Source organism: Cryptomeria japonica, chromosome 1, assembly GCF_030272615.1.
Source record: "Cryptomeria japonica chromosome 1, Sugi_1.0, whole genome shotgun sequence".
Classification (NCBI taxonomy): Eukaryota; Viridiplantae; Streptophyta; class Pinopsida; order Cupressales; family Cupressaceae; genus Cryptomeria; species Cryptomeria japonica.
Window position 1 is genome coordinate 14,071,746 of NC_081405.1, and position 14,255 is coordinate 14,086,000.

General features: G+C 31.4%; 1 protein-coding gene across 1 annotated transcript; it reads right to left on the reverse strand.

The window, feature by feature from the left end:
* Positions 1-885: 885 nt before the first annotated feature.
* Positions 886-1,716, reverse strand: LOC131071267 (uncharacterized). The gene is made up of 2 exons (XM_058007040.2): positions 1,531-1,716; positions 886-1,183 (listed from the first exon to the last, which is right to left on the reverse strand). Exons 1-2 carry the CDS (start codon positions 1,661-1,663, stop codon positions 1,053-1,055), a joined length of 264 nt encoding a protein of 87 aa, XP_057863023.2. The 5' UTR covers positions 1,664-1,716; the 3' UTR covers positions 886-1,052.
* Between the last annotated feature and the right edge of the window lie 12,539 nt (positions 1,717-14,255).

Below are 14,255 nucleotides of genomic sequence, written 5' to 3' on the forward strand. Positions count from 1 at the left end.
ATCCCTCTCTATCTTTTTATTCGTTTTTACCTTTCTCTCCTCCCTCTATCTATCTCTACCTGTCCCACTCTCTATCTCCCCATTCTCTCTATCTATCTATTTCCACCACTCTCTCCCTCTCTCCCTCTCTCTCTTCGCTTTGTATCAATATATCTCCATCTCTTCCCCTCCTCTTTCTCTCTTTCTAATATGTCTTCCTCTCTCTATATTCTTAAAATATTTATGAAAATAGAATTTATTTAAATATTCAATAAAAAAATAATATTCTTTTATATTCAATTAAATAATAAGTTATATAATTAGTTTAGTTTACTAAAAATATATTAATTAAAATACAATGAATTATTTAAAAAATGGTTGAATAATGCACACACAATTATATTTTTCTATTTTTAATCATTGACCATATTGTAAGATAATTTTATTGTACTATATTATTGACAAATTTGTGGGTTCAATGCCAAAGATTTCAATACTGTGTCAACAACTTAGTGGTCAATGCTTGTGACATTAAAGTTTGTCACCATTTCATACTCGTTTTTATTATTTTGAATTTAATTACAATATGTTCTTGTGTTTTTCTTTTAGAATATGGATGGAAATTGCAAAAAGAGTTTTGACTGGAATTTTTCTCATCATACTTTTCCAAGCCCATTTTCTTATTATATTGATCAAGCGTAAAGGAATTTCGAGGCAACAAAGAGATTTCAGGTAGATGAGGATTTCGACTGACCGAAAGAAAAATTTAAAAAATAAAGAACAATGAAAAAAACAATTTAAAAGATTGTTATGTTTTAAAGAACACAATTTCGATGATAAAAATTGTTTACACAATTGAATTCAAAAATTACATAAGATAACACAATTTCGATCAAATACATTGATATAAAATTACAAATACGAACCGTATAAGCTATTCGTCCTTACTTATATTGAAATAATCCATTTAACGGTAACAGATTAAGAAAGCAAGTGATGTTATAAGAACATCTTGATTTATGGTATAAGCAAACAAAACAGAACGCCGGGAAGAGAAATATATGGTGTTGATCTCAGGGATTAGAAGTCTGTGATTGTGTTTGCGATGTAATGGGTGCTGCACAGCATCTGCAGCACACCCTGGGCTTCACCGCTGGTTCACAGCATACGCATGCTGGGCAGTACACATCCTCTCCCTTAACCACTGCATACCATAAACATATCATTAGTCTTTCTGTCATTCACCCATCAAAACGATACAAAACAAAAACTAAACATCTGTTTGTTATTTTTCTGGATTCGATTGTGTAGATTTTGATGTTGTCAACATTTCAAATCAAATATTAATATCCATCATCAAGGACAAGAGAACAAGTGAGAGAGACACATCCTTTTATTCTATTCTCTTAGTCCGAAACGTTGGCAATATCAAAATCTATACGATCGAATCCAGAAAAATAACAAATGAATCATTATGAACAATAGAAATTTGATGAATTCAACTAAAGAGCAGAAAATCGGGATTGTAAGGTATGAATGAGTATTTGTAACCTGGGACTGTAGGAGTGCCTATGTATGTATATTTGTAACCTGGGACTGTAGGACTGCGGGCCTGGGAGAGGGAGGCACACACAGAAAGAAGCAGCAGCACTGTAAAAACACTAACAGCACCACATTTGGCCATCCTCAATGAAATGAAATGGCTAGAAAAGAAGAGAGAAATGAAATGGGTTGATGCCCGTTTCGTTGTTGATGAGTTTGGAATTCATGTCATGAGTATATATAGGAGGTGGAGGTACCTTCTGCATTGAAATTCAAAGTTCCGTGTATGTGACGGAGAGTAGCGCTCAAGTTATTGAATTAAGCCGGTTTGATTTTTTAAAGAAATGGACATGTTCAAAGATGCCAAATTAACAGTAACATATAAGAAGAAAAGTATTTGCTGTTAACGGGCAAGGCTTTTTCAACAAGATAAACACTCAATGCCTTGAATGCAAGCATTAGCTGTTTACAGGCAAGATAACTTGAACGATTATTTCGGGTCAAAACAGGTATAAGGAACTTTGACAAGTATCTTCGATCACCTTGGAAGAGGGGCGACAATTTAGGTATTCCAGATGTGATGTTATCAAGAATGAAATGGGTAGATGCGTTCTCATTCGCAAGTCAGAATATAGGCTCTTTCATACGGTATAATAAATGAGGTGCAATATATATCTAGATTTTATCCCTCCCACATGGATGGGTCAGTATTAAATTATACACATTTAGTAATAAATTAAGTTTAGTAAGTTTAGAAATGTATTCTTAGTGTGACAACATACATTAAATAACATATTAAGTCTAGAAAATGTTAGTCATCTCTGAGTATTTAACACTTTTAAGCATATAAAGTCAATCTATTGAAATGTAAAATCAATTTGAAAAATCTTGATTGAAATTAAATTGTATAACATTTAGTTATTTAATATTCATGGTGTCGATTCTAGTTTTGTGGTTTCTATATCATTTTTATTTTAAAAATTTTCAACAAGTGGGAGGAACTTCACCAAAGCATTGAGGAAATAAGAGAAAACCGAGTGAATATCAAGTAGACCCTATTACATCCCATTGTGATATTACTATTTATTGTTACTTGTTTTAGTTAAAATGCTTTAACACACGAATATGTTTTGAATATATTTATCTTGATTAGGAACATGATGAGTTATTATACACTCAATATGATATTTAAAGATGAAATATATGATGAATATATATGTTTTAATAACAACTGACTACTATTGTGATGTGCTAAGTTGGATGCAGAAAATGAACAAGCTTCCAGACGGGAGGAAGAGTATCACTTAGGAGAGGAACTTGGTTCGGTAATCTTATATATGTGTCTTATTGAGCTATCACACACTCACAACCTAGTTGGTCGAGTTGAGTTAAATTAGTTGGGTAGTGGTAATTTGCCTTCTGTCGAATTGGTGATGATTTGTGATGTTTCGTATGTTTCGATTTGAATATCCTTGTTTGGAATGTTGGATTGAATCTCTATGCTTTCATTCATATATATATATATATATATATATATATATATATATATATATATATATATATATATATATATATATATATATATATATATATATATATATATCTGTGTGTGTGTGTGTGTGTAATAGTATATACATATATAATAATATAAACACACACACACACACACACACACACACACACACACACACACAGATATATATATATATATATATATATATATATACACTTACATACATATATATACATATACATACACACACACACACAAACATACATACATACATGTATGTATGTGTATGTGTGTGTGTGTGTGTGTACACTTACTCACACAGACACACACATCGATTAATATCTATATCTATTTGGAATATATATATATATATATATATATATATATATTTCCATGTACACCTTTTGATTTGGTCAACACCCCATTATTATGCCTCGACCTCTACATAGGAGGGGGGAGAATGGGAGGGGACACCCACCATGGAAGGTGGCACACCCTATTCCAAAGGAGGGTGGTACGACCCCCACCTTCTCCTTTCTTCATGCCATTGCAAGCGTTAAGTTTGTGAAGTGCTATACATCGAACCCCCACCCCCTCCACCCTGTTGCCCTCTCTACTTTTTAAGGTAAGATGCTTAATGGGAATCAATACTTTTGACCAAGCATCAACCCATTTAGTAATGCAAATAAGGATGAGTAGACTTGGTCGATTATTATGTGGTGATTAGAGATAGAAGTCAAAGTTGTTTAGGCAATGTTAAAGATAATCATTTTTTACTATGTATAATATTAAGGATGATTCATAGTAGTATTTCGTAGGACTATTTATGTGTCAACTTTGTAATTAGAAGAGAAGCCACATAGTGTATGGTGGCAATTCATAGAACTTAATTATACCATTAAGTCTCTCAAACTTATGTATAAATAGAGGATCTCCCTTGGAGCAAAGATCATCTCATCTCATCACATCTCAACTTTTCGTCTTCATAATCTCTTTTCCTTTTTCTTATTGTTCTTTTCTTTTGTTCTCCTTCATTGAGAGAAGAGAATAGTTCAAGGATTTAGTGGGAGTAGGCTAGTTTCTATTATTGAAGGCTTGAAAATTTCTATGTTAGTGGATAAGTTGTGAAGCTAGCATAATTGGAGGAAAGGAATCAGTATTGCGTAGTAGCTATATTACAGGCATGAGGATTCTTCCTTCTTTTATAATGAGATATATTATATGATATTGCATAAACTTTAATTAAGCAATATTTGAAATTATGTTGCTAGTAGTATATGAATTCTTTTGTGATATCTAAGTTATAACTGTGCTATGATATTCTTCTTAGCAGATAGGAATGATTGAGTAGGTTAATCTTGGGGTTAGGTTAATCCATGAATGGGAATAACCTAGACGGTCATTCTATTGTTAATTCATGGGAATGATATGGGTTTAGAATATATGGCCAGTTTACCAAATAGAGTAATGAAGTGGGTGGACATATGAATCTCACTCAAAGTACTATGTGATGAATTCTTTGGCAAAAGTAGTGTAGGTTTCCATTATCTACATTGTCGGTTCACTATGATCTAGGTTACATACCAAACAAGGAACGTCATACATGTAGGTTGTAGCCAATGTATGGTAGCTCTAGTTATGTAGGACACAACACTATGCTCATAAGGATATTATTTTGAGGTCACCAAACCAAAATCTTTGTTGAAGGGTCAGGTTGCTTCTATTAGAAGAGGCTTGGGGACTGTAAAGTCTTGGTTGGGTAGAAAAGCGCTTGTGTGATGCTCTTCCTCATACAGTTGGTGGCCAATATTTGAGGATGTATGCCAACAAGGACATTTGGACCATTTGTATTACTTATATTTCATTAAGCTCATAGAAGCTTTGTATGTATTCAAATATTCCTAAAGAAAATGGAAATTTGAAAAGGAAAAATGTAAATTTACTTTCATATGTCTATGAAAATGAAATTGTATAGGATTTATGATGAAATAGAAAGGTTGGAACATTTGCGAATTATTTCAAATATGTACATTGTTTATGAAATGGAAATTGGAAATTTTTAATTACTTTTATTTTGGCAATGCATTTCTTTCACTTGTGGGTTAAAACTTTGTAAATCAAAAGGGTAGAACAATAGCTATGTTACACATGGTATCAAAGCTACCAAGTTCAACTCTAAAACCTATGTGCTCACTAAAATTTCCCTCCAACATTAAAAATAATTTTTGTGCCAGAATGATGTGTCTTAAGACAACTGCTAGGAAGCCAGTAATTGGAAATGAGCGCTACCTCAAGGTCAAGAAGGTAAAATAAGTCATTGTCAAAACCATAGAGGGAACCAATCATGATAATGCAATTTGGGTGAGTGACACTGAGACTTTTAGTCATGCCTTACCTTGTGTTTGTCAAGAGAAGAAGAGGATGAAAGAAGCAATTAACTTTGTACCTCCTACCTCCCCTGCCGAGTCAAAATCCTTACCACTTTCTAGAGAAATGCCTATGAAATGGAGTATTGGTCTTGACATGATATGTAGGGATCCTTGTATACCCACATTGTTAGAAATAATTATAATTTTCACTAGTAATGAATCAATGGGATATGTTCCCCATAGTTATATATGTGGATAGGCATATCTTGCAATAATCACACCAACTATGTTGTCTTTCTTGAAGCCTACTTCCTCCAAGGTGTGATCTTTGAGAGCTTGTTCCAACTTTGATATCTCACATCACTAACAATAATCAAAGTAACAGGTACTACCATTCTTCCACTCTGTTTAGGAAATCTTTCATTTATTGAGGCTTTAAATTTACCTAATAATGGTATGATTCCCTCTTCCATTTTTTTTCTCACCCACCTTACATATATTGATCTTGGTTTCAATCAATTCCATGGAAGCATACCTTCTTTCTTGTTCAATCTTTCTTCTATCATTCACTTCGACCTTATTTTCAACCAGCTTAGTGGTGGAATACTAACTTCTCTGGGTAATATTTCTTCTCTTGTTTATCTAAACCTTCAACAAAACCAATTTAATGGGAACATACCAGCTTCTCTTGGAAGTTTCCCTTTTTTGAGGGATGTTGGAGACAATACGCCGAGCGGTAAGATCCCAAATACCTTTGGCATTCCAACTTTATTCTAGGAGTTGGATATTACTCATCTTAATGGTGTAATTCCTTCCAAAACCTTGTCCCATACTTTTTTCATGATAAGAGTGATAGTAAACCTAAATTCACTATCATTCAACTATTTCTAATGAGGATAATAATTATACTGAGACTAAAAACCAAAATTTATCAAAAATATATTGATAGACATGAAACTAGGAGTGATGATTAGTAATCATGTCTAACTAAAAACTACCAACAACTTAGGCTAATCCATTTTGCACCTATAGTAGGCTTGTAATCATTGAAATTAGTGCTAATTAGATTAACATGGAAATCACAGAAGCCCTATCTAATTAACAAATTCCTACATAACATCAATGAAAGTACACATGAAAATCAATAAAATAAAATAATAAATCCAAGCTCCTTATTGATGTGATGCACGTCACTTTCATTGCTCTTTTCTTTCCTGTGGAGTGCTGGCTCTCAGAGTTGCACTGCTAACCTGCAATAAGACAACAAGAATTTGAAGATCGTGATTGTTGAGAAAGGAAGATTGATGCTGAACTTATAGATTTTGGAAGGAGGATTCAAATGGTTGAGATTCATTTGCAAACTGATTCAATCAATGGTTTAGATAATTTGAGATAAAATTGATTGGAGATAATTACGAAGAGAATTGGTTGCATGACTGAATTGACTGAGAGATAACTGGCTAGATTGATCAGTTGAACAAAATTGATGGATTAGTCAGAATTCTTGATTGACTCATTAACTAGATTGATTAATCAATTAGAAAAGGTGATTGAGAGTTAAGTGGTTTGATTGATTAGTTAACTGATTTGATTGAGTTGTTAGAAAAATTTGATTGATAGTCAGACTCAGAGTCAGTGGAAGTTAGAATTTGACATGTGATGTAGGAATTTTGGCATGAAATTCAATTTGAGTTGCATTTGATTTTCGAAAATATGAAAAGAAATGCAAATTAATAGAAATTAAAAGAAATTTGAAATTAGAAGAAATTTGAATTTGGGGAAATTTGAATTAATTGGAAAATGGAGGGAAATGAAATTAATTTGATTTGGATGAAACAAATTTAATAATTAAGGAAATTATTTAATTATGAGAAATTAGAAATTGAACTTAATTAAATAATAAAGATTATTCAAATGAGGTAAATAGTTAAGGTTTATTAAATAATAAAATTATTTAATTAATTTATTTGGGGAAAGTGGTTAATTGATTTAAATGATTAAGATAGAAATAGAATAGGTAATTTATGATGAGAAATGACGAAATACTAATTTAGAAGAATAGAGATAGATTAATTAAATAATTAAGATATTATTTGATTAATAAAGAAGAATAGTTAGCAATGTTAGTAGTAGGACATGTTTAAGTGTCTATAGCACCTATTGACGATAAAAGGTGATGATAGGAAATTTGATATCTATGGGGGAAATTGCCAAAAATACAACAAAACTATTAAAAAATTATTTCCTTTACAATATTTAGAGGATAACATGACTTATACGAAAGATACACTATTAATTCAACATTGATTAATGATGGTAAAAATAAAGATTCATTTGGCTGCTACTCAGTTTTGAAATATTTTACGATAAATAAATTTAGAGGATAACATGACTTATACAAAAGATACACTGTTAATTTAATATTGATTTATGATGGAAAAATAAAGGATTCATTTGGTTGCTACTAAGTTTTATAATATTTTATGATAAATAACACATTCTCCCAAGCCTATAGTTCTATTTAGGGTCTCTCCTCTATTATCTTGTCAATACAATAAGCCAAAAAATGAATAAAAAAGGGCTTAGAATAGATATAGTAAACAATAAAAGTTGTGGCTCTCTTTCTTGCCCCTTTATCTATCTCTTATCTCCCTCTTGAAAACAAATATAAAAACATAAAGAGAAACAAACCAGAATAAAGTCCATAAATTGGAGCACACACAATATCACTTCATTACATTCTATTTATAAGCAAATACATAATAAATTCTATAGATATTGTAGTAATGAGTTAGCTCAGTCATTTATGATGGATAGGTGAAAATCAACAACATGGATGGTAAAGGTGGTTGGAAGTGGCTGCAAACAAAAAAGATGGTCTATGCTGACAATCTCTACTAGTCATATAATTAATTTATTATAACACCTCTCCCTCTTTCTCTTTATCTTCCTCTCTAACTATTTATCTCTTTCTCCATCCCTCTCTAGATATCTCTTTCTATCTCCCCCTTTACCCATTTTTTGCGCTCTCTCTCTCTCTCTCTCTCTCTGTTTCTTTATTCCTCTCTCTCCTCCCTCTATCTTTCTCTACCTCTCCCACTCTCTATCTCCCCATTCTCCCTATCTATCTATTTTCGCCACTCTCTCCCCCCACTTTCTATTAATATATCTCCATCTCTGCCCCTCCTCTTTCTCCATTTCTACCTATCTGCTCTCTCTCTCTCTCTATCTATGTTTTCCCCTCGCTCTCTCTAATATGTCTTCCTCTCTTTATATTCTTATTATATTTACTAAAATAGAATTTATTTGAATATTTAATAAAAAATAATCTACTGTTAGAATCAATTAAACAATATAAGTTATATAATTAATTTAATTTTGGTAAAAATAGATTAATTAAAATACCATGAATTATAGTGGAAATGGTTGAATAATGCTCACAAAATTTTATTTTACTATTTTTTAATCAGTGACCATATTCTAAGGATTCACAATTTTGTGGAGGAGTCACCCATGTTTTAATTTTTTCCAATGCCAAAGATTCTAATACTGTGTCAAGAACTTAGCGTTGAATGCCTGTGACATTAAAGTTTCTGTAAACATTTCATACTCATTTTAATTCTTTTGAATTTAATTACAATATTTTCTTGTGTTTTTCTTTTAGAATATGGATGGAAATTGTAAAAAGAGTTTTGACTGGAATTTCGAGGAAACTAAGAGTTTTCAGGTAGATGAAGATTTCGACTGACCAAAAGAAAAATTTTAAAAATCAAGAACAATGAAAAAAAAAACTTAGATAGCAATCCATTTAACGGTAACAAATTTAGACAGCAAGTGATGTTATAATAACACCTTTATTGATTATTGTATAAGCAAATAAAACAGAAACACAAGAGAAATATATGGTGTTGTTCGATGTCAGGGATTAGATGTCTCTGATTTCTTTAAGAAATGGACATGTTCAAAGATAGACAAATTATCTTACCGTATAATAAATGAGGTGCAATATATCTAGATTTTATTCAGTTTTTAATGCATTAAGGTATCATTATCTTTTATATATTATTATAATACAATAAATGTTTGATATATTTTAGGAATTAAATAGCCATTCTCCAATACAGATGAAGTAAATTAAACTTCCATGAATCACCACGAAGGATTGACTAATTAGAAAAAGTAAAGGTCAATTGATTGATGTGTTTACAAAAAGTTTAGGAACCAAACCACAATTATATTCAGACTTTGGATTATCTTGTTAGGGACATAGGAATTATCAACTGAGTGGTGGAAGGGGATTTCAAAATTTTTATTGGAGGGATTCACTAATTAGACAAAGTAAAGGTCAACTGATTGGTGCATTTGCAAAAAGTTTAGGAAACAAACCAACAATTATACTTGGAGCAAGATTTGGATTATCTTGTAGGGATATAGGAATTACCAATTGAGTGGTGGAAGGAGATTCCAAATTTTTTATTGGAGGGATTCACTAATTAGAAAAAGTAAAGGTCAACTGATTGGTGTGTTTGCAAAAAGTTTAAGAACCAAACCAACAATTATACTCAGGCTTTAGATTATCTTGTTAGGGATATACGAATTATCAATTGAGTGGTGGAAGGAGAATTCAAAAGTTTTATTGGAGGGAGTCACTAATTAGACAAAGTAAAGGTCAACTGATTGGTGCATTTGCAAAAAGTTTAGGAACCAAACCAACAATTATACTTGGAGCAAGCTTTGGATTATCTTGTTAGGGATATAGGAATTACCAATTGAGTGGTGGAAGGAGATTTCAAATTTTTTATTGGAATGTTAAATTCTTGGGATGTCCTCCATTAGCCTATAAGGTTATTGTTGAGGAGATTAAATAAAAATTTAAGACTTTTTCAAATTTTAAAATTTAACCACCTATACAAAGAGAGTAACATCTCTACTGACCTCTTTACTAACATAGAATGACAAGGCAAGACTCCCTCAAATCATTAAAACTAAAATACACAACTATGCATAATAATTAAAATCTAGCCACCATTCCTTAGAAGGTGTAGTGCACACAAAGCATAGGACACAAGACATAATGTCTAGATAATTTGTAAGATTGAGAAACTAAAATTTGATGATTTCATAAAGGAAATTGATAGAAACAAGGTCTTGAGATTTAGACAACTATGAATTGAGATTTGCAAACCAAAATGGTAGAGTGACGAGGTTGAATATCAAATTTTGAAAGAGGTGGATAAATTTGATGATATTTTTTGTTGGAGTATTACATTAATAGTTAGTTTTTAATATACTTTTAGAATAAATAATTAATTATTGGTTTAATAGTTAGTTGAAATTTTTTGTATGAGAGAATAATGACTTTATAAAGTCAATGTATTGAAATGTATAATCAATACGAAAAATCCCACTTAAAATCAAATTATATAATATTAAGTTATTTACATCCCCAACGTAGATTCTAGTTTTGTGATTGGTCTACCATTTTTAATTTTCAACAAGTAAGAGGAACTTCACCAAATCATTGAGGCTTTGAGTAGAATGTGGAAATTAAAGCCAAGGAAAATGATTCAAGTGGAGGTCAAATTTATTGAAAAGATAGACTTCCTTAATAGGGAATGGTAGACAAGTAGTGGCTTGCAATCTAGTATTTTTCATCTATTCTACTTATGATTCTTGGTTGTCTCTTTATCTTTTTCTTGATTTAAATGTATTAAATTATTTATGTTGAATTTCATCTCTCGTCTTGTAAGAATCTATCCATATGCATTTTTTACTATTTCATTGTGTTGGGTCCATTCTCTTTAATCCCATTTTTAACCAATATAAAAAACATAAGAAATTTTAAATAAAATATTAATATATAAATTGATTATAAATTTTATCCACTTATAGTATAAATGTAAGAAACAACTTAATTAATTAAAATTAAAATTCAATATTTTGAATGAATCTCACACATTAAGTTATATTAATTTTGAATTTAATCACAATTAAATCAGTTGAAATTATTTATAAAAATGAAATCAATCAACAAAATTAATGGGATACACTTATCCATTTGATGGATTTATACTAAGAATAGTTTACCTTTCTAGATTGATTAAAATAATTAAAAAGAGATTTCACAAATACAAGAGCCCAAAAATACTTTTTGCATCATAATTTTTATGAACCTTATATAGTTACCATGTGAGGAAATGAGATGAAAATTAAATTTAAATTGAAATATTTTTGTTAATATCTATAATTATAAACAAAACCAATTTTTCATATACTTAATCTAGGCTAATACAATAATCTAAATAAGAATAAAATCAACCTATATTAATAAATTAAATTTGTGGAAGTGATTAATTAAGAACTATTTATGATAGATTTAGGAAATTAAATGGGATAGATAGGTGTACATAGCTTCATATTCTTGATGGAAGAGAATAAATGTAATTTTGCATTGAATTTGATTTATCTCATGACAAGGATTCGATCCTCTCTAATTATATTTCACCTTAGATTTTGTGTAACATTTGTGTCTTTATATAGGTCAAATCTACATATTCGTGATGATTCTACAACATGCATAACTAATTCTATAATTCATGATCTTTTATTCTTTTGCTTCCTAGATTTTTTATTTTCTTTATATGAAGAAATTGAAACTTATAAATAAAAATATTTTAGAATTTTGTGAGACCATTAGGATACATATTATCCCATGTCAACCCCTAAAATAGACAACCTTCATAGTTATGCTAAGGAATCAACTAAAAATAATCAATCTTGCAAATGTGCTACATTATGATGTTGAAGTAAACACTATTCTTTTTAGTGTACTAATAACAATATTTTTCTAAAAATTCCTTAAATACTTAAAAGATCTAAGATGTTGAATGGTATAAGACAATGTGAAATGAATGCAACTGAATGTTTTTGTAATATCAAAAATCACACCTTGTACAATTCAGCAAAACAAATGGCGCCTTCCTCCATGTCATCGAAGGTCATGTACCACCCCTTTTGTCCTTTTTCCCACCAAGATCACTTTGTCAACTCCAGACTAGGATCTTACCAACTCTGTCGACTTGTCATCCTCAGGACACTAGCGCAGTGCGGAGACATTCATGCGGTGCACTATCGTCCCGCGAATTTGACAGTCCACAAGTGGCCATTTGAGCGTTACGCCTGCACCTAGAAGGATTCATAACACCTCTGCATGCGCCCACCAATGCCGGTTTTCCTTCCAAAGCCTATATCTCTCCCATTTGAAGGCATTTTGAGGGATTCTTTTGCATCTTGGATTGTTTCTTGCAGGTTAGAGATTTTGGTGATCTTCTTGAGTAGAACTTGCAAGTTTCCTATTAATTTCCACCATTACGACAATATTTGGAGAGCTCTTGGAATTCAACTCTATTCGTCCGAGTAAAGGTTCTTTGAGTGTCGAATGAAATATCTATCACCTTGTAAACTTTTAGTTCTAGCTGGACCACATAAATCAGTACGAATTAAGTCAAGAGCATTATTTGATTTTTCTGGAATACTTTTAAAAGATGCTCTAACTTGTTTTCCAAATTGACATTCCTTACATACCGGATTGTGAGGTTTAACAATCTTAGGTAAATCTCTAACTACCTTAGTAGTACTAATTTTACAATCAAATGAAAGATGTTGCCTCTAGTTTGATTTTCGGTTGCAATTTCTAAACCATTTTTGTTCATAATTTTGCATTACCATTCTTGAATTGTAATTGAAATCCTTTTTCAACTAATTGACCAACACTCAAAATATTATGTTTTAAACCTTCTACATAGTAAACATTGTCAGTATTGTGCTTACCATCAAGAGATATTGTACCTTTTCCTTTGATTAAACAAGCTTTGTCATCTCCAAATCTTACTAGGCCTTATATTCTTGAAAGTTCAAGAATTTACCTTTATCACCAATCATGTGATGTGAACATCCTGAATCAATGATCCATTCATCCTTAACTTCAATTTTAGCTGCCAGGGCCTGTTCTACCAGTTGAACAGTAGGTGTCAGTTGATCTTCTGTTATAGCAACAAAAACCCAGCCATCGTCTATCGGATCCTCATCAAAATCATCAGTGACTCCTTCATCAGCAAGATAACAAGATTTAACCTTATTCTTCTTAAATTTGTATCTCTAATATTCAGGGTTAGGCTTGTATGTCCTTCTAGCTTCTTCTCTTAGTCTAGCATGTCTATGAGGGCATCTACAAGCCATATGACCAATCTTATTACAGTTAAAACATTTAAAGGGTGTTTTACCTTCATACTTATTCCCAACTGGACCTTTAGGCATTTTCCTTGCAAATAGTGCTTCAAGTTCTTCAATTTCTTCATTTTCTCTCTAGCTTTCCTCAAGTTCTCTTGCATAAAAGGTTTTCCAATCAGATTTGTCAAATGATGGTGCAGATGATGTCGATGCCTTAAAAGATAAATCTATCTTTATAGTAGCAACAGGACCAAATTCCTCAATTTCAAAAGCTAAAAGTTTTAGTAGTAACTTTCATTTTATATGTCGGTGGCAATCCTCTTAAAACTTTTGAAAGCATTTCATCTCCACTTAAGGTTCCTCCACAACATTTAATACCCAAAACAATTCATTAACTCTTTCCATAAAAGCATAAACCCTTTCATCTTCTTCCATTTTCAGATTTTCATACCTCACTCGAAAGCTTTCAAGTTTTGCAATTTTAATTGTGGAATCTCCTTCATTCAATGTTTCCAAATGGTCCCAAATAGCTTTAGCAGTTGATCTATCTGAAAGTCCCATGATTTGCTGATCAGATGGTGTGCTCAAAAGTGCTTCTCTTGCTTTGCTATCATTTTCTTCAT

Bases quoted from the DNA above. Each gene is read 5' to 3' on its own strand.
- LOC131071267 (XM_058007040.2), bottom strand. From the start codon at position 1,663: ATGGCCAAATGTGGTGCTGTTAGTGTTTTTACAGTGCTGCTGCTTCTT. The intron at 1,184-1,530 runs GTTACAAATACT...TATGGTATGCAG, and splicing joins AGGCACTCCTACAGTCCCAG to TGGTTAAGGGAGAGGATGTG.